Source organism: Malaclemys terrapin, chromosome 19 (genome assembly GCF_027887155.1).
Source record: "Malaclemys terrapin pileata isolate rMalTer1 chromosome 19, rMalTer1.hap1, whole genome shotgun sequence".
Taxonomy (NCBI): domain Eukaryota; kingdom Metazoa; phylum Chordata; order Testudines; family Emydidae; genus Malaclemys; species Malaclemys terrapin.
The window spans coordinates 13075523-13100061 of record NC_071523.1 but is presented as its reverse complement, the minus strand read 5'-3'; the positions used below and the strand labels follow the sequence as shown (position 1 = coordinate 13100061).

General features: G+C 46.1%; 1 protein-coding gene across 2 annotated transcripts; it reads right to left on the bottom strand.

The window, feature by feature from the left end:
• Positions 1–3849: 3849 nt before the first annotated feature.
• On the bottom strand, positions 3850–23748 carry ENO1 (enolase 1). 2 transcript variants are annotated; one of them, XM_054009205.1, is made up of 12 exons: positions 23638–23748; positions 17662–17755; positions 15014–15109; positions 11963–12021; positions 10558–10627; positions 9959–10092; positions 9105–9327; positions 7066–7263; positions 6487–6688; positions 5981–6089; positions 5371–5429; positions 3850–4315 (listed from the first exon to the last, which is right to left on the bottom strand). In XM_054009205.1, exons 2-12 carry the CDS (start codon positions 17744–17746, stop codon positions 4246–4248), a joined length of 1305 nt encoding a protein of 434 aa, XP_053865180.1. In that variant the 5' UTR covers positions 17747–17755; positions 23638–23748; the 3' UTR covers positions 3850–4245. The 2 variants fall into 2 exon arrangements, with proteins under 2 accessions (XP_053865180.1, XP_053865179.1); XM_054009204.1 differs by lacking the exon at positions 11963–12021 and adding an exon at positions 11601–11659.
• Between the last annotated feature and the right edge of the window lie 791 nt (positions 23749–24539).

The following is a 24539-nucleotide window of genomic DNA, read 5'->3' as shown; positions in this document are numbered from 1 at the left end:
CCGTCTGTAGCCAGTACTCACTATTCACCTTTTCAAGCACTGACGGGAAAATAAAGGATGAGGAGTCTTTTAACATGACTCCCTATATTAGTTATGCTAAAGAGCTCACTAACCCATTTTACTCATGTTACCAGCTTGCCTCTGACAGGCAGGAAGAAAAATCCCTTGATAGGATTTGTATGTAATTAGCTGGTTTATTCATTTAACGGGGCCTAATTCAGAGATCAGTAATGTGTGAAAAGTGCACAGGGTTTCAAATCTACAGAGCGCAACCAGCTTAAACCAATACCTGATAAAAGGACAAATCTGAAAGAGAGGTATTTACCGTGCAGCGGGCTCGGGCTGGTAAATTCAGTATTTATAGTAAAGCCCCTCTTAAGAAAGGCCTGTCAGAGGAAATAAACCTATTAAGCAGAAATCATTTCTGACTGTCCAAGAAAGCAGCGAGGCTTTCACTGTACAAGCTCCTGTATTTTTGCAAGATGTATTCCTCAGCCAGGTACATGTCCAAACACTTCCACAACAGCACTGAGGGGACTTTAGGGCTTGCCAGAAGCCGGGGCTGAAAGCTGGGATCTGAACCTGCCCCAAGTCCAGCTGGATACAGGTCCATATGCCACGACAAACATCCCGTGCTGGAAATTCCAGTTCTTGGATCTAAACTCACTCACCGGCCAAGGTACTTTGGATCCAGTAGTCAGTTTGGCTGTTTCCCTACCTAGAATCTAATAGATTCAACAAACAAACATAATTGCTACCATCAGATAAAGGCTACAGTTGACCTCGGCACTGGACTTCGTCCACATTTGAAAGCTCAGCTGACTGGGCACGATCCCTTAGTATTTTTGCTTCTAGTTCCCTGCCCTCAATGGCTTTAGTTACACGGAAGTTGCCAGAAATGTATTTGCTGCCCATGGAAGGGCAAATTTAGGCACCAGGAGCTTTGTGGCCTACCCACCCATTATACAAGGTCCAATTTTTCCAAAACTCCTCTGTAGGGTTATAACACAATAGTGAACATTTTATTTAATAAATACCTGTAATGAAACAAAAAATGAACATAAAAATTCCCCTAGAGGCTAGATCCCTTCAGAGCTATAATTTGTGTCAGTACTACATAGATCTAACGTCTCCCTGTTTTGCTCCGTTTAGGACAATGCTAGCTTGGGCCTCCTCTGTTGACCGAACAAGACTTCTCCCCATAACCAGGAAGTCTTGTCCCACTTCTCTCAACCACTCCACCTCCAGTTCAATTTTTCTTTTCCTAAATAATCTCTGCTTTCTCAAGACAACTCCAGCTCCTGCTTCATTGAGTCTTTTTCACACACTTGCTTTCCTCCCAGACTTAGGGTGACTTGGTGTGGCAACATGTCTTCCTTGAACACATGACCCAGGGGAGCTCAAAGGAAAAGAACCCTCTTACAGCTGGTTTAAAATTAAAAACCACACTTCTGCCACTAAAAACAGAGCAACTGCTCTTGGGGTCTTGTGTGGACAGATCCTTCCATTCCTTCTCTTCCCCCCTGTATGACCAAATCTGCGGCAAAGCCAGGCCCCTGGCAACCTACTGCACACAGCTAGCCCTGATAGAAGCTTTAAGATTGACTCTGGCACTGGATTGGTTGAAGGAGTCAGCAAGCTAATACTCAACCTCAGGAGCAGTCCAGTAGCCACTTGCTGTATTCCTAGCCTGCAGCTTTGTGCTTGGTCCTGGTCTCTGCCCCCAGCTTCTTCTGACTGCTGGCTCAGACCCTTGGCTCTAGGCTTCTGACACTCTGCTATGACCCTTAGCTTCGCTCCTGGGCCAGACCCATCAAGTTTCAGTGCTAACTGGTAGGCTGAAGTCTTGCTCCAACCACTAGGGGAGGCTGCCCATGACTTAGTTGCTGACACACTAATAGAATTTGAGCTTTCAATACATTGCTTTTGTCAGGATCCCACGACTTTCATTTGCTTCAGAGGAAACCATCCCCAAATGGCAACCAGGGCTTTTTTGCCTGTGCAGTGGAGTTAATTCAGCCTTCTTTGTGTTTTCTGCTCTGACATTCTGGAACTAGGAATTGTGAGGTTGGAAGCCTGCAATGGAGACCTGAACTGAGACACACACAGGACAAAAGTTTGCATGAAAAATATTTAGGTAGAGAGTAATGGAGAGTTTCAATTGTAATCCATCAATCCTCACCACGTACTTGGTGAAGATAATTAATTAGAGTTAACAGATGGAGCCATTTAAATGCTCTGCCTCAGTTTCCCCAACAGATTCATTGCTGCAGATGAGTCTGGATGAGACTAAATGATGCATGCCTGCAGCCAGGCCTATTTGTCACTTACCGATTATATAGGGTAATGCTAATATTCTGGCTCTTAAAAATATTTGATTTCAGAAGGCTACTGCTGAAACAAACAGTGAAGAGATTCTTAAACATCCAGCTTTTTAGGTAAGCGTTTACTTTAAAATAAAGCTGCATCTGTTTAAGTGATGTCATTCCTATCATACATGGCTAATTTAAAGGTCTAAACACACCTGCATCTTAAGAGGGAAATCAGGTAATTGTTTAAAAAAAACCCACTTGTGGCAGCAATACACCACGATGTTCACAAGGGGGCATTGTCACTTTCTCTGCATGAGTAAACAGTTTTCAGTAATAGGTATTTTAATGTGCTGAAATTGAGACTAGTAAAACAGTCATTAAAGAGAATTGGTAAGGAGATTTATCTCCCCCCTGCAAGCCAGCCATTAAGAAAAACAAAAATTGCTCAGAGCAATCCCCCCTCCTTCCTGTACCACCTGGTGTGTTTTTGCAGTCTGCTGGGAGGTTGAATAACATTGCAAAATCCTGCTCTGAGGGCACTGTGCAGAACCAGCCACAGAGGATTAAAGCATCTAGTTTTCACTTGCTAAACCTGGGAAGAAGGAAATCAAACCCCTTTTCCTTCCAGCAATAAATGTCCTGCCAGGAAGATAAAGCAGACACATTTTGCTAATACTGCCATCATGTCTTCTCAGTGTTAAGAAGGCCAAGTCACCCTGTGCAGAAAACTACAGGGGCTTGAGAGTTTAAACAAATATTTACCAAACACTCTCCCTTGCAAGAAGATGAGAAACTACATGGATTGGTGGGAAGGGAGCCCTATGAGCTAGGGAAGTAATGCCTTGCATCAGTGCTAGGAGACATTGGGGAAAAAGGACCAAGCAACTACTATTACATGGCTAGTCCTGAAAAGTGATCCTTATAGTTATCAAGCTAGCTGAAGGAAGGTGGCACATGAGGACTTATGGCCACATTACCAGGGACCATTGTGGACTATACAAGTTAGATGCACCGGACCAAAGCTGCATCTGTGTTTCTGCTTAAAGCTCACTCTGCTCTCTCCAACTCCCTACATCTACAGCACCCAAATGCGAAACAAAATAGAGGCACTGAAGAGGTTTCGGCATTTGAAGCCTTATTGACCTTTGGGCATGTAAGCAGTTTGCACTGAATGCTGAAAGTAAACAAGTGAGTGCAATTCTTGTATCAGCTGTCAGGGATGGGAGAGCAAGAACGTGCACGGTGAGAGATGAGGCGGCGGCAAGAGTTCAGAGAATGCCCCAAAGCTTTCTCCTCATGAGTGAGCTCTATTTTCAAAAGGGGCTAACTTGGCTAAGTGAACTCTCAGCAGCAGCATGGCACGTCCCTAGAAAAATCGATGTGAAGGGCAAAGGCAGCTAAGCGGCAGCTTTTTGTGGGGACAAACAAACACCAAGCATGCCACTAGCCAGGATCTGCAATAGGAAAGACTGGGGACAGGGAAGGGGTGCATGCCAGTGCGACATCCCATGGAATAACTCCAGGCAACACTCACTGCTGGGTTGTTTGATGCTTTTATTTGCCTCACATAACAACACTACTATTTCTGTTTGCAGGAACCTCAGGCTGCACTGCAAGTTACACAGCGCCACACACTTAAACAGGGGGAAGTATGTTTATGCCCACAGTCAACAAGGTCAAAGTGGGGACTTAGAACATGGTTCCAATTTTTTAATACACAAACCCCCCAGAGGGACTGTTCTACAAAAGCAGCAAAGCGCTTAAGAGCAACAAGTAGAGCTGGGGAACACTAGGTGAAATACAGTCTAGGGTGAGAGGCCCTGCAAACTGGTCTTGTTCCTTCAGCTGCCCTTCTTTCTAATACAGGTAAATAATGATCTAATCAGGTGACTAGTGCTTTAAACCAGAACAGGGGCTGTCTGACCCACACAGCTTAGTTGATACGGGGGTTCCTGAAGTTCCTGCCAGCAAAGCGGGCCTTGCTTCCGAGCTCCTCCTCAATTCTGTTTAGGAAAAGAGGGGGGAGGGGGGAGAACCAAAAAAAAGAAAGGTGTAAGCACATAACATAGTACATCTATTTGTATGACTGCTTGACTGGACTGGCAACGACAACACAGATGGAGCAAAACCCACCCAAGAGTATGCTTGAAACCTCCCTGTAGGGGTGACATTTCTGCCATAAAACCTAAGTTCAGCAGCCAACACAAGCTAGCGTGCATTGGACTGTGCCACTGATCCTCTGCTGCTTCCACATATGCAGCTGAATTTGGGCTTATTGTCTTTTGTGGGGCACAAACACCTTGGCGAGAGACAGTATTTTCCTTCATGTCATACGCATGGAAGAGTCAAGAGTCTGCTTAGTAGCTGACCACATGCATTGCATGCTGCACCCCACCCAGCCAGGAACAAGACTTATTCTGCTGACCTTCACATGAACCGCTAACGTCTACACCTCATGCCAAGCAACTGTCTGGTATTGCAGGATACTTCCTAACTATGATCTCCCCATGGTGTATTCAGTGTTTAAGTGCAGTGCTGCCCATACCAAGGGCAGCCAACACAGCGAGCATCAGGCACTGACTAAAGTTGCTGTCAAGGCATAGCATAAGCACAGACGTTGGCTGAGTATTCATGTTTTCTGGGCTAGCAGGTGGTAGCATTTCACAGAACTAGGGTCATGAGATAAGGGCTTCTTCATTTGGATAGAGGGACTAAGCTGTGGCTACACCACCGATGTTTATAAGCCCACAGGGGCAACATGGAAAGTTCTACAAGGGCTAGCTATCCCAATCTTTGAGCCACTTAGCCCTTGGTATTTGGTCAGTCCAGAAGGCATGGCAGCACCCACTGGAGTCTCCCTACAGTCAGCTAGGGAGATCTTAGCCAGCGTTAGCATGTGCCCTGGCATGGCAATGGAGACTGCTGTTTCCACTGGACTCTTGGAGAGTCAACACAGCGGAGACCAAGTCATCAGATGCGTTATACCCTGTTCCTAGAGCAAGCCTGCAGGCTAGACTTAGTCCCCCACCTCCCCACTCCAACCCAGAGCAATCCTCACCTCAGGAGCTGATTGTACTTAGCTAGACGCTCAGATCGGCAAGGAGCACCAGTCTTGATCTGAAAGAAAGGTCAGGAAGTTAGTTACTTTGGGGTTAGAAACAGCTCTGCTCTCAAGAGCTGAAGGCGTGAAGACAAATGCCCCTCCTATGATAGGTGGTAAGAACAATCATGTCCTTAATAATAATGGATCGAGTTGAGCATGGTGGAAGGACAGAAGCGACCAGAAGTCTGATCAGCTAACCTGAACCAAGCTGGGCGGAAGTTGGATTCCAGCAGTGAATAGTGCACTCATTCATTTTATTGCTGGAAGTTACAATACCAGGAAATCCTGACACACCCACATGGATTGAGCTGAAAGATTCCTCCCTTGTTTTATTAGTGACATCACAAGGAAACAGCATCTCCACTTACTGAGGAGGAAAAGCGCCAGTATGTTTCACCATCGCTACTATTACAGACTAGCTGGATGCCTGTATAGCAATAGAGGGAAATCCTTGTGCCTCAGAGGTCATTAGGATCATCTGTTTCTTGCTACAGAATGGCTTCTGTGCTATGAAAGAAGGCAGCCAGGTGACTAGAGGGGGACCATTCCAGGTACAGATACTGACCTGTCCAGTGCAGAGACCAACCACCAGGTCAGCAATGAAGGTATCTTCAGTCTCCCCGGAACGGTGACTCACCATCACACCCCAGCCATTGGACTGGGCAAGCTTGCAGCTAAAGCAAGAGAAATAGGAGTAAGATTCTGCACCACTTGTACAAAGGATACCAAGTGCCAAGTATGGCTAATGACTGCACGATCCAGCTTCAGGTTCATTCAGTTAATGTGGATATTGGTGTTAAGGATGGAATGATGCACTGCCCAGAAGTGAAACACTGTCATCCAGCCCATCACTCCATGGGGACTTGTGGCTGGGAATGTTTTATGATGTTTCATGCATGGCACTGAATACTGTTCCATCAGGAGACAGAAGACAGGTAGAGGTAGAGGTAGAGGTCGGTCGGTCGCTCTCTCCCCCCCCCCCCCCCTTTCCAGGTGGTATTTGAAGGGAGAGTACTTAGCCACACTGATGTTATGAAGTTGGTCTGGGTCTATATCTGTAAGGTGACTTACGCTTGCAGGGACTCTGTCACAGAGCCAATCTGGTTCACTTTGAGCAACAGGCAGTTGCATGATTTCTCCTCCACAGCTTTAGCAATACGCTTAGGATTGGTCACGGTCAGGTCATCACCCACCACCTGAACACCCACGCTGGCAGTGAACTTCTTCCAAGCTGACCAGTCATCCTGGTCAAAGGGATCTTCAACAGACACCACTGAGAAGGTAAGCAGAAGGGGTATTTTAATTAGCAGCCTCAGCATCCCGGAAGAGTTCAAGCTAATTCTAGCCAGGTGATGTTTAGGGTTATGACATCTACTAATGCACCTGACACCTCCCTGCTCAGGACTTTGCATTAGCAGCTTTGAAACTGCATCTTCTGTGGACCAAATCCAAAGCACAAGATTAAAGGCTTTTTTATGAAGTATTTAACCTCCACCCAACCCCACTCAATGTCTTTAGTTCTACTCCTGTCTGTCCTCTTGCCGTGCACCAAGAGGTAGTGGTGTTGGGGGGGTGGGAGGAGGAAGACCTGCCAGGGAGTAAACCATCTGTTACTGGCTGCCTGTTAACGGAGCAGCATGTACCACTCACATGGGTAGCTCTTGATAAAGCTCTTGTACAGATCAGCCAGTTGGTCAGGAGTGATGTATCTGCTGGGGTCATCGGGAGACTTGAAGTCCAGGTCGTACTTTCCATCGCGATAGAACTCTGAGGCAGCCACATCCATCCCAATGACCACCTTGTCAGTGTAGCCGGCCTTGCTGATCGCAGTCTTCAGCAGCTCCAGAGCTGGAAGGTTAGATAGTGAGTTATAATGAAATCCTAGGTATAACTTAACACTTTGGTAGAAAATGCATGCTGTAGGCTTCAAGATGATCCACATTCTATTACTGACTTATCTGGGGGGGGCCTTGGGCAAGTCACTGACCTCTCCTCATCTGTAAAATGAGATTATTCCTTACCAGCCTTTTAGGGGTGTTACAAGGTCTTATTGACCAATGTCTGTACAGCACCTGATACTGCTGGAGCATTTTACCACTTCATTTATCTTTAGGATATCCCAGAGATACTTAAGAATCTTCACCCACCACTGACATGAAGCCACCTCAGAGGTGGAGTGCAGCAGCCCATATCAACATCAGCGAACAATTAAAGGACAGGAAATGAATACCATTTCCAGTTTCAACTGTAGGGGGAATTTAGCTAGGCACGAAGTAATGACTTGGCCTGCCTGGATCCTGCCTAGTTTCAACTCCTGCAGAAGCACAGTCGGAGCTGGTAAGGGGAAAGGCATTAACACAGTCCAAGTAGTAAATTTAGCCTGATGTTGAGTGGGACAGAAGAGGACTGTTTCCCCCAGTGATCTGTCAGGGCTCCAGTTACACACTTTCCCCGCTTTTCCTTGGAAATGAGAGGCTATTTCTGACAGGAGGCATGGCTGCTGAATCCTCTAAAACATGATACCACTTGGCTGTCTGAAGAGCAAAGCACTGGGTGATCACCATGTAACAGAAATATGACCCCCCTCCCCCATGACCCATCCCAGATTTAGAGCCAAGTAGCGGCTGGACCTGCCAAACAGTGTACAGTAACAACTTTGATCAGTACTTTTTAGCAGCTTCATATTAAAAAATGCCAGTGTATAAAGCCAACAGACTGTCCATTCAGTATCATGAAGTGGAAGAACCTGCCTGTAGATTCAGAGACTCTGGTATTTGCTCAAGTATCTCCAGTGTCACTGAAGGGACTGCTATGTAGAGGTTGGACAGTTATGCACCATAGTGGTTACAGTGAAAACGGTCAGTTACATTCAAAACTGAAACAGCTTTCTGCTGCTGCAGAGGTGTTCAGTTCCCCTGTGGCTCAGAGGCGGCTCCCCCACCACCCACTTGGCAGACACACAGCACTTGCTGTAGGCTCCTCGGTGACTGTATTTTCCATGTTGCTTGAAAGCAGGTCCCCTTTCCCGGAGGTTTGTGCTGTCTCAGGGACTGAGGAATTGGAACAGAGGTCACCTTTGTTCCATTTCCCCAGCAGCTTTTATTGCTCACTGACTATTACAGTGCAAGCTGTCCCTTCTCCCTGGAGATCAGGAGACAGACCAGCCCCAGTGAAGTCTCTTCACTTATTTACTTTTGAGCAACAGCGACCTTAGGCATAAGAACTAGAAGAGTTTAACCACACCGCTAACTGGCACAGGGATGTCCTCCACCCAGCGTACACGGCAAATGAAATGTATGGAAAAATTAAGTCACCTTGTTAATCCACATGAATTCATGGAATGGAGCCACTAGTTCCTACCCGCACATGGCCAAGTTTGTCTCTGTCTCCCGTTGGCAATTTAGTCTTCTGGAGTTAGTGATAGGGAGCGTTCAGTACAGCAGCTTTGCACTGGAAAGCCCTATGGGACTGGACTGGCCCCTCTTGGGTGAATGGAAGGGGGATGGAGGAGTATTTCAGTGACCATTAAGAGTTAATAGAAAGGAAGAGATCCCTCCCCCAGAGATCAACAAAACTTTTCAGCCAGTAGCGGACATATTTGGAGTCCATGATGGGCTGAGCCAGCTACACAGCCTTGCACACCACCTGGTGGTAAAGTTCTAGTTTCTCCATCCATCTCTGCTTCGTACCTTCTTTGTTCTCCAAGATGTTGGGTGCAAAACCGCCCTCGTCACCCACATTGGTTGCATCCTTTCCGTACTTCTCCTTGATGACGTTCTTCAAGTTGTGGTAGACCTCAGCACCAATACGCATGGCTTCCTTGAAGCTCTCAGCACCAACCGGGAGGATCATGAACTCCTGCATGGCCAGCTTGTTACCAGCGTGGGACCCACCATTGATCACATTGAAAGCCTTGACACAGGAGAACAGAGGCAGAGTTAGCTGCTGCACTTTCCCCTCAAGCTTTACCCATGATCAATACAGTAGAACTAAGCAGTGCAATGAGATATACCCATTTCCCTTTCCACCAAACAAGCTGTCCAGAACACCCACTCTTATCCTGGACCTGTGGAAGTCAATGGAAACACACCCACCGTGTCACAGGTGTAGGATCAAACACTTGATTGTTCGGACCCCATGCCCTCACCCTGGACATAGAATGCATTCTCATTCTGCATGAAACCTGTGCGTGCTCTCCCTGAATAAGGAATCAAGGGAGAGTTGCACCTTAACTCGTGTCCTTTGAGTTTACAGTGAAGACCACCATGTATAGGTAGGTCTACTTCATCTGTGCTGTAAACGAAAGGTTCCAATCCAGAAGACCCTCAGATTCCTGAGGCCAAGAGATACACTGTTCTCCCAAATCAGAGTACTGTGCTAATAATCAGTCTTCCAAGGATAGGGAATGGGATTTTTCAAGCACACACACAAGTTAGAAGCAAGAGGCCCTGTGAAAGTCAATGAGACTTGTGCTCCTAAATCATGTAGGAAAATGCCAGCCAGGCAGATTATAGTTTCCAAATGTTCAACTCAGGAAACCTACAGGAACTGGCAGGATAACTTCTGGGTTTCCCGCAAGGTCAGCGATGTGACGATACAGGGGGACCCCCTTCTCAGCAGCACCAGCTTTGCACACAGCCAGAGACACACCCAGAATGGCATTAGCCCCGAACTTGGCTGAAACAAAAGGGAAACATGTTTACATAGACAATGCAAATCCTCCTCAAAAAGCAACACCTCAGAAGCGCTATTGTGATAACTGTTCTTAAATGCATGAGCCCCAAAGTAAGCTCATTGCAACTCCCCTTTCCTCCACTCCCATTCTAAGACTGCATGAAGTTCAGAGTATCTTACAATAGTTTAGACATGAAATTGTCATGAAAGCCTCCATGGGCACATGCACTGCCAGCATACATCCTAGTAGGTACACTGTACCACAATCACAGCAGCAGAACTGATGTGTGAAGTGGATGTCTCATTTCTTAACAGCTATCCTTTTACTCAATTAGAGATGGCCATCAACTACTTCAGCACCATGATGGAATGCACTTCTCTTGGCCCCCCCAAGCAACTTTAGTTACTTTGGACGACAAACCTGGTGCTGAAACGGTACATCTGTGTGTTGTGCAAAAAGACACTTACACTTATTTTCTGATCCATCCATCTCCAGCATCAGTTTGTCAATCTTCTCTTGCTCCACAACATTTATGTTCTGCAAAGGGAAGAAGAGTGAAACCAAGAAATAAAGCCATGCTGTATAGTTCAGAGCAATCCCCCTTCTCCCGTGTCACCTACCTGTGGGTTCCCCCCCAATTTCAGCTTCAAAAACCTGTCACTAATTTGAGGTCAGAAGATATCTAGTGTGTATGTCTGGCAGACATGAAGAACTGCATGAGGGTAACTAGGAAATAGCCGAGCTAAGAGGCTAGACATGCATTGTGATTGTATGTGAATTTCAGTTTCTAGCTAATTATAGTAGGTCTCGAAGTTGAGTGGATACACCAAAGAGCCAATAGGAAACTCAAACCCTAGTGAATTCCAGCTGTCTTACTCCTGAACTCTGAAGGACATCCTTAAACATGCCTCATTGGAAGGAAACTGCCCTTGCCCTCATCCTGGCCTGGCAGAGGGGCAACCAATGAAGGTTTATGCTCCTCCTCTAGCCTGTACAGAGATCCTAGCTCAGCAAGACCTCTACACTCAGAGTATGACTTCAGAATAGCTTTAATACAGATGGACTCCATCAGTCAGACTGAAGCTACATATGAAACCAAACCCTGTGCTTTTTTAAAAAAAGCAAAATAGCTGTCAGAATGAAGTGCCATTACATTTTCATTTTGAATGCTGGACACTAGGAATAAATATGCACTGAGTTCACCATTTAGACAGTTGTATGCAGCAACACATGCCACGTTACCCCAGACTAAGTCGCAGATGACCAGAACAAGTGATGCTATTCTGGCTAAGTTAGGGTTACATTTGCACTCGTTAATGGGAGCAGTTACTGGATTCAGAAGGGAGTTATTTTAGATCAATTTGTTCTCATGCACTCACACACAGGCCAGCTATACATCAGGAGATATTCTTCCAGCTCCTTGATTTTTTTTTTTTTAAGGGACAAAAAAAATAGAGCTAGAAAACATACTTGCATTAAATAAGGTTAGTTAAATAATGAATGCTCCTACCTTGCTAATCAGTGCAGGTGCAATTGTTTTATTGACGTGCCCAACAGCTTTTGAGACACCTGGAAGGAACAAGCAAATCAATCACTGATCTAATCAAACACAGGCTAAGCAGGCATTAGTAGATGATCACTTGAAAAAAAATCCAACCCCAATCACCTCTCATCCAGCTTCTCCCCCTAACCAAACCTTAGCTTTCACTGCCAATGCTAAGTTCTTTCAGAAGGTGATCTCAGGTGAGTGGCAAGTTATATCATGGAAATAGCCATCCTCTAGGAATGCCTGCTGAAAGGTTAGTTTGCAAGACCATGCACTGGAGGAGTCTGTCCAAGTGACAGGTTGCAATAAACACACATGACCATTACCTGAGTACAACACGCTGGAGCCAGGAACTCGTTAACATATTTAACAGCTCTGGATACACCTGACAGAAGTGAAATGGACAAGAGAGTAAAGGAAGAGATGAAGGCCCACAGAAGAACACAAAAGCAGACTGTGCAAATGAAGGAAGGACGAGGTCACAGGAGTGCAGAGAAAGTGTCGCAGTAGTTTCAAAGTTGAGCAAAATGCTGCATATTAAGCAACAGAACAGAAGCCAGCGGGTTCACAAGGTAGTGCAAGTTGCTGCATCTCCAGCCAATCAAGGTGGATTGTTCCCCCAGCAATGTCTCAATTCTAGAGTCCAGCCTTGAATTTGCAACCCTTCAGGTTCCTATTGGCTGAACATGCCAACTTCTGGATAAGGAGGCCATTCGGACACTTAAGGAAAAGGGCTGCTCCTCTCAGTGCATGTGGGGTGCCAGAGGAGGGGAGGATTTTTTCTTTGAGGGTTTAAACAAACAGACAACTGGTTGTTTAATATCTGCAACCCTGTCTTGTTTGACTATTGGAGCATCATTGTAATCCAGGTCTAGCTGAGGCAGAACCACTTTGCTTTTACATTAGAGTCCCCAGTTGGAAGAGTGGATAATGTTACACTGAACATCAGAGCCTACATGCAGATATTAAAGCTGTGTCTTTTGCTGAAGCAGTTGGTGCCTGTACAAAATGCTGCATGTCAGCCAACATTTTCCTAGGGTTTAAATAAAATAAAATAAATAAAGGGATGAAAGAGAAATGGGGGTTCTGAACACAACGCCACACCAATTCTGTACATAACACCGCGCATCCCAGCTGTTCAACCTGCAGTCAAACACTCCACTGAGTCTATTGTGCCTGCCAAGTACACAATGACAGAAGACCAATCCACTCCCAAATCCAGGTAGGTTCTGCTTCTTTCCTTCATCAGCCAAGACCATAGTAATTAACCAGTCAACCAACACCAGCCTAGTGACACTGATAGCCTCCCCTGTGATGAGTGTTCTCAAAGATGATCTGAGCAGACAAGTGCTTCAAAGGTTCCTTTGTTCAGAACACATGGAGCAGGTGAGGTAAAAGGCTGTTAAGCCTAGCAAAGCCTGATTAAATCTGCATTATTAAACTGATGACTTACAGAAGGCTTTCCAAAGCAATCTGTTTGGAAATATTTCTATTGTATTTCTTACATTCCACTCCTCTTTGTTCTTTATTAGTATCTTGGGGAGTCTGTTGGCTCCTGCTGCTTATTCCCTACCTGACACAAATAATGAAGCAGAGGGCTCGGATTCCAGATGCAGAATAAGCAGCAGGAGCAGATAAGCCCTTAAAATTCTATTTGAACAAGAAAACTCCTAGCCGCATGAACTGTTTATGGGACTGCTTCCAAAGACTGTATAGGCTGCTCTGTTAAGTTTTAGACAGCACAAGCTCTTCAACTCTTCCTAGGAGGCTTTTCTTAACCATCCTGCCCAGATCAAGCTCTGCTTTGGTAATCTGGGCATATTTGAAGTTAATTTCATCTGAGCAGTGAGATAGTAAGGACAAAAGTTCCATCTCGCCAGACCAGAATTGAGAGGCCTCCAACCTTTCCATTTAAAAATACCAGCCCCTCAAGAGTCACGGGACTATCTTCAGTGTTATTTGATCACACTGCCATATAACCAGTCAATTTCCCTAGTGATTTACAATGAGAGGAAAAAGGGAGCTAAACCTAGCCACTTTGATGAACCTTGAAAGCAATACACGGAGAAGCAAGATGTTTTAGGATTACAAACATGTGAAATTGCTCAAGAACCGTATTACTTAAATGCACAGGCTTTCTATACTATTTGATAGGTTCCCTTGGCACATTGGCCTTCACAGTGGTCGGGTACGGATGTACTTTTGCAGACCTTTCCCAAAGGTAAGTTTAAAAAGGCAACTATGCTTTCTCTGAAAACCGAATTTGATCTTCTGCCCCAACCAGGTCACTGCAGCCACGAACAGTTGCATTTAACATCGGACAGCATCTGCAGACAGTCTAATGCTCCCATGCGAGGTCTTCTGAGCTCGGCTCAGGACTGCTCTACCAGATGCTCTTAATTTTAGATTCCATACATCATCCTCATTCTCATAGATTTCCTCCGAAGCCTGGCAGTACATTACACCAATCGTTACCAAATGGTTCAGGGAAGAGCATGCTTCAAGCACTCACCCTACAAGCAGTCTTCCATCCTTATGAAGGATCTTTGTGATTAACCAGCAAATAAGGATAATGGGCTATTGGGGGTGGGTTGTTTAGATGCCCATTAGCCTGAATACATTACGATCTAGCACAGAACGAGCACCCTGAGGTGTGTCAACATTCAGTGCAGCAGCAAAGTGGGGTAATGAAATGGCATTCTAGTACAATATGCAGTAGGCTATGACCAGCTAACAAAAATGACTGAACTCTATATATTCAGGCAAACACAAGCATCTCCGTCTCTTATTATGGCTAATTTTCTGAGGAAATAGGCATCCGCTGCTCCCATTCTTTTCAAGAGGAGCTGTGTGGGTATATTACACTTTTGAACTGTACTGGAGCACTTCTGTGCAATGGGTCAACTGACTTGCTGTTAAGGGATTGCAAGTTAGCCTGTAACAATGAAACGGGCTAAGTCAGGAGTCGGCAACCTTTCAGAAGTGGTGTGCCGAGTTTTCATTTATTCACTCTGATTTAAGGTTTCATGTGCCAGTAATACATTTTAATGTTTTTAGAAGGTCTCTCTCTATAAGTCTATAATCTATCACTAAATTACTGTTGTATGTAAAGTAAATAAGGTTTTTAAAATGTTTACGAAGCTTCATTTAAAATTAAATTAAAATGCAGAGACCCCCCGGACCGGTGGCCAGAACCCGGGCAGTGTGAGTGCCACTGAAAATCAGCTCGCCTGCCGCCTTCGGCACGTGCGCCATAGGTTGCCTACCCCTGTGCTAAGTGAAGGGGGATGGGATGGAAATAGAAAGATGCCAGCGTACTATCTACTACAATAGCACTGGTGAATGAGTGTTTGCAGCAAAGCCAAGAATGGATTTACCTTTTCCCAGGAAGCGAGTCTTGTCATTGTCACGAAGTTCCAGAGCCTCATAGATTCCAGTGGAGGCGCCACTAGGTACGGCAGCTCTGAACAGACCTGAGTACAGCAGGAGAGAAGAGAACCATCTCAGCATGGCAGGGTCCAGGGAGGTTCTGCCTGTTCTTCATCCCAACCTAATACTATTAGTATTGCAAGCACAGGGAATGCTGCCACCCTTTGAGGGGTCTCTCCTGGATCAGGAAGAGAGTTACTCTTCCGAGTCATGCTTGGGCAACACAGTAAGCCAACGCAGACTGCTCAATGTGCAGATGGGCTGAATATCAAGACTGACCGCTTGCTTCCTTCATACATATAGAAGGCATGAGTCAGAAAAAGCCCATCCGTCATCTGAAGAAGCCACCCTTTCCAAGATGAGCTAGGAGTTCGAGGTATCTAGCTTAACAGTGGTATTATTTCCTAAGTCCTCCCACCCCCCCCCCCCCCAAAAAAAGAAAAACCCAAAACTAAAAAAATCCACTTAATTCCCATCAAAAAGCCCCATTGCCAGGGCTGGCCCACTAGTTCTATGCAGAGAATCTAAGTTGGATCACTTGCTCTTGGGAAGGCAGGTGTTTGGAGTGGAGCTGTGGGGGGGAAGAGGACACCGGGAAGATAGTTTGAGATAGCAGAACAGAACATTGAGAGCACTAGAGTTCATGCAGTCTTTATTGTGAGTGAGGTTCCAGCTTTGCTCTCTCTAGCCTTCGTCTCTCAAGCAGAAGTCTGGTATGGAATGTCATTAAGAGAAGGAATTCATCTTTCCAGGCACAGAGCTAAGCTGTTTGGTTAGTGCATTTCAGCTATTCTGATTGCTCATTCCAAGCCACGCTCGTATGGGTTTGGACAATTGAAGTGTCTGATCTCGTAAGATACGGAGCAATAAGTAACAAAGACCAATGAGTAAGGGTGGAGGGAAAAGGCCTTGCAGCAACCAAAACAGATGAAGGATGTTAGATATACAACCACAATTACAGCTAAGCAGCTGTCTAGTCATGTCTGTGTCCACATTAAACAGCTACACAAAGTTACAGCAAAGGGAAGTGTGTTGGCAGATGTCATTAGGCAGGCAGTGCAGCAAGGGACCTGGAGCAGAGCTAACTTCAGCGGATGAGAGACAGCCACAACTTCCTGTAATTAAGCAGAGCTTCTAGAGGGAAAGCAAGAATGTACAGGCATAAAGCGGAGTTTGCCAAAGCCTAATGTTGTGGGAGTTGTGAGAGCACAGAGGAACAAGGGACACTGGTAGTTGTTAAAGTGGGGGGATAAGATCCCTGCTTACACTCAGATTTTGCTCCAGCTACACCATCAGTGAAGCTTATCCTAGTTTCAAGCAGAAAGCCCCATTGATGCAAACGCTAGAGGTTTGAATTATTAAAGTACCAACTGGTGGACTATTGATACATCTTGTCCTGGGGCTCCTACTCATCGGTGGTTGGGAAGCCTTACACAGAGAGGGAAGGTCCCAGCTCTGTTCACAAGACATGACCACGAGTACATTTGAAGGAAACTCCTCACTGTCCATGCTCAGGTTAATTATGCCACTGAATCCATACAGATAAAATAGGATAAAGATCTTTCTTGTAGCTTCAGTCATCACTGCAGCTTAATGTATTCAGTACAGAGTTAGATGAAGGGAAATAGAGAATTTCACTCTCAGTTTGGGTTTGCACTTTCGTATCAGTGCTAGCTTAGGAGACGTTCAGATTCTGAGACCTATTCATCTGCCATTTGTTTCTCAGGCTGAAAGATTACTAGTTATGTTTAAAGTAGAGCTTCTCTCCACCACTCATCAGCTCTTCCAGCAGCTGAACCTCAATGCGGCACTTCACAGTAACTCCTATGGCTACAGATACTCACATCAAATACATGATTACAGGATCATGCAGAAGAGGCTGGGAGAGGGAACCCCTGAAGTGCACACGTTGAGTGCCAGAGAGAAAACAAGTGTAGTGACAGGTCATGTAAGATTTGTATGGTTCTCCAATGCCTCAGTGCGGCTTAAATGGAAAAGTTTCTGGCCTTAATCTGGGGGTTAAAGTTCCTCCCTGGAGCTGCACTAAAGATGAATTTATCCCCTATTATTCATGAAGCCTGACTCAAGCTGACCACTATTGGTAAAGTAATTTGCTGTTTAAATCATGCTGGTGTACATCGCGTTTCTAACAAAGCTACCAAGACCAATAGCTAAAGATAGGAGACTTCCCTTGGCAGAAAAATACTGGACTGAGATGTGTTCCTTTCTATCACAATATGGCAAGCCTGGAAATTTCAGCTTTTCCCATTTAATTATCTCATCCATCTTAGGAGACAGAGCAGACTGAAATATATAGGGCTTTAAAGCACCACTTTTCACAGATGTTTTGGCTGCTATCCTAGTTTGTTTGCATCCCTCTCCTCTAAATATCCTCCCGTTTAAGTCAGCCTCAGACCCCCCCAGCAAGCCAGAGCCCCATGAAGAGTGAAAGGAGAGTTCACCATAGCATGTGTGCAACACTGAACTCATTGTTGGCAGTGAGGTTCTGTACCAATCGTCTTCCTACTTCAGACTGATGTAGGAAGCCCATACTGATACGTGGCAGTAGAGGGACCTAGGCAGAAACAAGACTCACCTTTGCTGGTATAGAGGTCTACCTCCACAGTGGGGTTCCCACGTGAGTCAAAGATTTCACGAGCAAAGATCTTGAGTATGGACATTTTGAGTATCTGCCAAGAAAAAGAAAAGAAAAAGATTTAATATTCTGAAAGACAGACATATGGAACAGGAACCCTTAGTACCACTAAAGGTCACGTATGCAGTTCCATCAATATTGCTTTTTTTTTTTTAATTAAAGTTCCTGTTGGCACAGGAGAAAGCCACCATCAAATCTCTTCCCTCTGCTAAGGTATCAGTTATGAGTTTCGGGTAGTATAACCTGTTCATTGAGGCTCGGATTTTCCAAGGAGCCTAAGGGAGTGAGATGCCCAATTCCTTCAGGCTCAAATCCCTTAGACTCCTTAAAAGATACCAGCCTTAGATAATAATGAAGCAACCTTGACACACAGGGGCTAGCTTAAACGACTTTTGTTGACAGAGACTTCAGTGCAGGAGCTCCCATTTAGCACATGTAAGAGCAGATTCTGGGAGCTGGATGTAACCAAATCGTGAAATGGAAAGAGGCAGCTATTAATGAGTTATGTCTCCAGTCAAGGGCAAGTTACTGTATGGCTAGTTTCCTCTGCATTTGATATGAAGCATGTTAATGTTCTCCATTTAGATGAAGAACTTGTTTCACATCTAGTTTTCTGAATACACTTTTTTCCCTTGTAAAACACCACACCACCCAAAACACACCCAGCAGGAAGTGATCAAGGACCTATTAAATTCTTACTGAGCGATACTGTGCCTTTACAGTGAATCTTGGAGCAATAGTTCACTAAGCAGATCAAGGGTTCAGGATCAGTTTTTATAAACACCACTCTCACTTCAATTACCAGAGCAGCCATAATACATTCTAAAATCAGTCTCCATTTCAAGCTTTTTTGGTACCCAGCCACTCAGCTAAAGCCAGCAGCACAGATTAACTAGGGCAGACTACAGAGAAAACACCCTTCATATCTACTTCTGCTGCATTTCCAAGGTGAACATCCAAGAAGGATATGCTGGTATGTCATTTCCTTGCATGTTGTTGCCTATGATAGGCCTAAGCTACCTGCTTTGTAACACTAACATTGCTCTAGCTGTGATGCTAAAACCTTTGCAAAGGCGATCATTTTTTGGGAAATGTTTTTCCATTTTCAAGGTTAACAAAAATTTCAAATGTCCATTGCGCTCCCTATCACTCCACTGACTGGAGGTACTGTCAAACTGACTGTGTTCCTATTAGCTACTCCCCTCAGCCCATTTGTTCGAGAACAGGCATTATTTACTGCAGTTATATAAGCTCGGCAATGTTTTAAAGCAACTCATGCAAGTGCCTGTATGCCATGATTTAGCAGTGAGGTTAGTTTCTTTAAAGAGAGCAGGGCTTAGTCTCAAATAAAAAAAATTGCATTACAGGGAAATAATTGCAAGCTTGTTTGTTTAGCAGATCAGTCATACAGGATACAGGAGTGGTCATGAATCTGAGGACATAAAAGGCTCATGGGACAGGTGTTAAAAATGCTGTGATTACAGGTATGAGATTGATTTTGCCTTCCTTTCAGGAGCTACCCTACCCCTCTTCCCAAAATTATGTCCTTAATCTCTCCCCACTACAAGGTAAGACAGCAGCTTTGTTTAGTCCCTTAACTTTCAGCCCTCTCTGGTTCATTTGGCAGTGAGGTAGTAGCAAACCTGGAGATGAAAGGATTTTAAATCTATTTTTCTGCTCTATTGTAAGAGCCTTAAATTGAGACATTAATTTTCATAAACAGGTTTGTATGAAGAGTCCTGGAGTATTAGAACCCTGACCTCTAGCCCACCCTAGCAAGTATCCAGGTAATTAGCATTCCCCCTCTTTTCCTTGCTGTTTTCCAGTGCACAGACCTCCTCGATAATTCTGTTTAGTGGCTCACATGAATTATTGCCCTTCCTTGATGCAGGAATCCCTCCTTTATCCTAGAAAGGCTGCTTTTAATGCAAAGCTGATTAGGCTCTTGCATACGCTGCCTCTTACTTTCATTTTCAGGGCTGCATCTTGAGCAGAATGCATCCGATCAGATGCCCCACCCTTGGCAGGATATGCCAGTTTACAGGGAAATCTAGTTGCATAACATATAAACTGTTCCCTTTTAAAAAAAGGAGACATGCTACCCCAGGAAATACTCATTTCCCACAGTTGCAATGATAACCAGGCATTAATATTGCTCTATTACTCAAATGTCCTTGAGAAGTGACCTCCCCAGAAGTCCCTCCCCTTCCTTAGCAGCTATACTCAGTTTACAGCACTGCAGTATTTCAGGCCTGCACCAAATCAGTTTTATTTTAACCCTTGTTGAGCCTCTTCACTCCTGTCTTCAAAGAGTCATTTTGCCCAGGGATGGTTGGTAGGAAACAGCATCTGTCTATAAGATACAGTCTAACTCATCATGAGTTCAGCATAAATCATTTGCTTCCATGAACTGCCTGCTTGGACAACCATGATTCAATCAACCACAGCTATAGAGGGAAAAAGGAGAACAAGCATGAGCATGTCACAGCTGTGCTTCGGTCTGCTTCTGTTAATTTCATTGGTTACATAAGTGGGGAGACAGGGCTGTAAAAACAAGAAGCCTCCCCTGAGAGAGCATTCTGGAAAGCAGAATGGGGGGAGGGATAGCTCAGTGGTTTGAGCATTGGCCTGCTAAAACCCAGGGTTGTGAGTTCAATCCTTGAGGGGGCCACTTAGGGATCTGGGGCAAAATCAGTACTTGGTCCTGCTAGTGAAGGCAGGGGGCTGGACTCGATGACCTTTCAAGGTCCCTTCTAGCTCTAGGAGATAGGATATCTCCAATAAATTAATATTTAATTTATTTATTTAAAGTAAGCTCACATTTACCATTCTAAGCCTCCAATGCTTCATGACCGAACTAACCAGAAATGAGTCAAACCTGTGGAGTGGCTGTCTTATAAGTGATTTTCAAGTTACATATATTCCCCCACTTATTTCTGTGATCGACTCAGTCAGTGGTCCCCTTTAAGATGAGGGGATACCTGCACCCATTTAGAGAGGTGTGGTCTAGCATCTGGAAATTAAGGAGTCCCAAATTCTAATCCCACTGACAAACCAAATTCTTCTATCCCTCATCCCATGCTGTATATGGGGACAACTAACCTACCAGACGGATAACAAGTATTATATGAATGCCTGGTATACTTTAACTATATGATTACACTGATTGAGAGAGAGTATTGGGCCAGCTCTTCAAAGGTGGTGTTTTTACAGCAAGATGACCTTAACTACTTACATAGAGATTAAAAATAAAACACTGTCTCTCACTTCCACTAGGCTATTACAGCAAGATACCTCACTGGAATTCACTATCTTGCTGTAAAAATTCCCTTTTTTTGGCACTGAAATCAGCCTAAAGGTAACAGACAGCCTTTGCAGATGCACATAAAAGGCTATGTAATCCAAATCACGGGGGTACCCACTGCAGAACCTCGCATGCCTTGCCACTGAAGATGCAACTGTACAGAATGAGGGTTGCACGCTATTTGCTGCAAGTTCCATTGGTGCTGAAAAGCACATCCTGGGGACTTCTGCAGACTCGCAAGGCTCCCCAACCTTATCTTCCTCTCTGGATAAGACTGACATCACATCCAATTATGAACAGTTCCAGTAAGATTAGGCTCTGACCTATTACTTCCACTCTTTAGCATTCCAGAGAGGATAGGTATGGGTCACCAAGGAAGACTTCAACAAGGATACCGTCAGATTCCATCCCATGTATTCCTCTTTCATCCCTATGCCCTAACTGTGATGCAACTATAAGAATGCTGCTTGGCAGCTATCATAGCAGGGAAGGCAGGAAGTCAGGAAATAACAGACTACTCAGAATCAGTTTTTTAATAAAATGGAGATCAAGGACTGAATGGCCTCAATTCGTGGTTTTGGAAGTGAAATATCAGTACTTCCCCTACAGCTCAAAACCCATATGCCTGCCCTGTGACTCAGCATGTTAAGTAACGGAAAGAAATCTCTGAAGTCTGGATGACTAAAAACTTCTCCTGACCATCTGCACAAACCCCATGAAAGTCAAAAGGAGATTTTCCACTACTAGTTTTCACACTCAGATGAAGACTGTGGTAACCCCTGGCAAGTATTAGGCAGCCACCTTTCTTGCAGAACTGTTCTACAGATAAAGCAACATTTAATTATTTTCACTGTTAGGATTTCATAAAAACTTAAGACTGGCCATACTGTGTTAGACCAACGGTCCATCTGGGAACGTACGTTGGTCAAGAATGGTGATCTAGAAATAAATTAAATATTTGAAAAGCAGAGCTGAAGGACAGCTACTGTTACAAAAGAGGGAAAGGTTCAATGCTGTAACATACTACACAGTCGCGGTTAATAATTAAAGCCTGCTGCAAAATACTCACTAGTTTGTACCCATCATCTTAACAAACGGTTACTGAACTAAGAAACCACTCCTTTGCATTGTGACTCACCTTCCTCAGTAACACTCCTACTAAAAGTATTATAAGCATCACGAAAAAAGGGAGTAATAGGTAAGCACTGATTATAATACCCTTGTGAGTCATAAGAAGCAGTTTGAAAAAGGCACCATTCCCACTGTGAGACCACAGGCTGATTGGCCTGCAAGAGTCCTGCAACAATCAGCATGGCCCAGGGGCCTACAGGCCTTGTAAATCAATACATCGCCCTGCAACGTAAACCTGCGCTGAAGGAGACTTGGTATGTGAGGCACGAAGGCTGCTGCTATGCCAGCTGCTTAACCCTAATATTTCAGCAGTACTGGCTTTCCCTGGGCTCCACGTGGCTTTGAACATTTGTCTGGAGACACTGTGTGTTAATAAAACCCACACAACCAAGTGAAGTTGGGGTTTTTTTTGGGGTGGGGTGGTGGTGGACAAGAGAGATGCAGCAAGGGAAGATGCAAAGAGGAAGAGGGAAATCTCTTACCCAGGGAATATTTATTTGTATACTGGTCAGTTTCACTGCCCCCCCCCCCCCAGCAAGAGATCCCTCAGATTAGCCCAGAGCAAAGTACACACAAAATCTGATAACCGGGGATCGAATCCAGTGCCTTGTGGGGGGACCAGGGGGTTTATCATGCACAAATGGGGAAACCAGGTCAGGGCAGTGGCACGCGTGTAGCCTCTAGGGCCCTGCAAAACGGAGCAGCAAGGATCCCGTTTGAAAGAGAGAACGGACCATTTCTGCCCATCCCGCCTCTTACCCGAGTCACTGGGGTCGAGTTAATGTCCCCGACCAGAAGGTACCCGCGGGGCTGACCGCAGACTCCGGCGGGGGCTGTAAGGAGGCTGGTGCCCCGGCAGCGGAGCCGCCCGTCCCTTTGCAGGCGCAGACGGCTCCAGCCCGCAGGCCTGGGCTGCAAGAGGCCGCGAGCGGCGGGGCGGGGGGAGCCGAGCCGAGGAGCCGGAGGAAGCGGTTGCAGCAGCGAGCAAGGCCTCTGCCATGGGCACCAATGCGGCGCCCGGAGCCGGCAGCATTTAACAGGCGGCGCCGGCTGTGCATCCCCCCCCCCCCCCGATGCACCCTGGCTGTGCACGGGCCGGCTCTGCCGCACCCTGGGTGGGGTTTTTTTTGGGGGGGGGGAAGAGAAAGATATTCTCTTTCACCCCCCCCACTGGGGGGCACAGCCCCTGTTGGTGCCACGCACCCCGTCCCCTGGCCAGCGCAGCCTGTTGAGATGGAGGGAGACCAGAGGGCAGCAGCAGCATCCCCCCCCCGCAGACACCCCCCGGCCTACGGGCATCCGCCCCCACGCACGCCGCTCCCTTACAAAGGGCCGCCCCCTCACTCGATGCACCCCCGCCCGGGGATGGGGGTGCAGCCAGGCCGCTCGATGCGCCCCCGCCCGGGGATGGGGGGTGCAGCCAGGCCGCTCGATGCGCCCCCGCCCGGGGATGGGGGGTGCAGCCAGGCCACCCCGCTTACCTGAGCCGCAGTGGCGCTAGCAGCGGAGGAGGAGGAGGAGGAGAGTCACGCTCAGCTCGCGCTCTAAGGCAAGTGGGGAAAATGCGGCCGGCTCGCGCTGGGCTATAGTCCATCCCATGCAGATTAGGAGCTGCCAGCCCGGCTCCGCATTGGCTGGCCCTGCCCACTCGCCCGTCTCTGATTGGCCGCGCGGGGGCTCGCGCCAGCCCCAGCCCTTAGGCGCGTGCGCTACGTGCCGGGCTGGCCCTGGCTGGGCTTTTAGTCATGGAAAATCCCATCGCGGGGTGCAGGCCCTGCGCTCTCCGCCCGGCGCTGCGGTGGCGCTAGGCAGGAGCAGAGGGAGCAGTTGCATAGACCCCCCCGAGCTGCTCCAGGGGCCCCCGCTTTACTGTTCCACCCAAATACCATTCATCTCATCGAGCGTGGGCTTTTGAACAAGTGCATTCGCGTGTGTCCTGTTGGTCCATTTTTTTGGTTTGTGGAAATAATGCAATTAGTCCTGGATAAAGGGGGGAGCCCTCAAAAGATTCCTGTTTAGGGGCCCGCATGGATGGACGGACTAGCACCGCTTTTGACCAAATGCACCAGGCAGCAGCTTGCAGGCACCGTGCAATCCAGTCACAGGCTAAACAAGCATTTAAGGAGTACACAGCTCGGGAGGAGAATAATCAAGGAAGGTGGAATGAGTAGGCCAGTTTGCACCACAGTTTTTGGTAGCACATTATTATCCACTCAGAAAGCTACGGTCTCCGCTTTAGCAAAGCCAAAATAGGCACCAGACAGTGGAAAAGTGCAGCTCACGGGAACAACTGGGGGCAATTGCAATGACTTTGACAGTACTAGGTTATATTTTGAAAAATACTATTTTCCGTTCATAAAGCTAAAGTCAGCTCTGGCAATAT

What these genes read in the sequence shown, in the direction of transcription:
- ENO1 (XM_054009205.1), bottom strand. Translation starts at nt 17,746, where the DNA reads ATGTCCATACTCAAGATCTTTGCTCGTGAAATCTTTGACTCACGTGGG. An exon ending in GTGACAGAGTCCCTGCAAGC is followed by an intron (nt 6,090 to 6,486) that starts GTAAGTCACCTT and finishes CTCTTGCTTTAG; the next exon opens with CTGCAAGCTTGCCCAGTCCA. An exon ending in TTGGTCTCTGCACTGGACAG is followed by an intron (nt 5,430 to 5,980) that starts GTCAGTATCTGT and finishes CCTTTCTTTCAG; the next exon opens with ATCAAGACTGGTGCTCCTTG.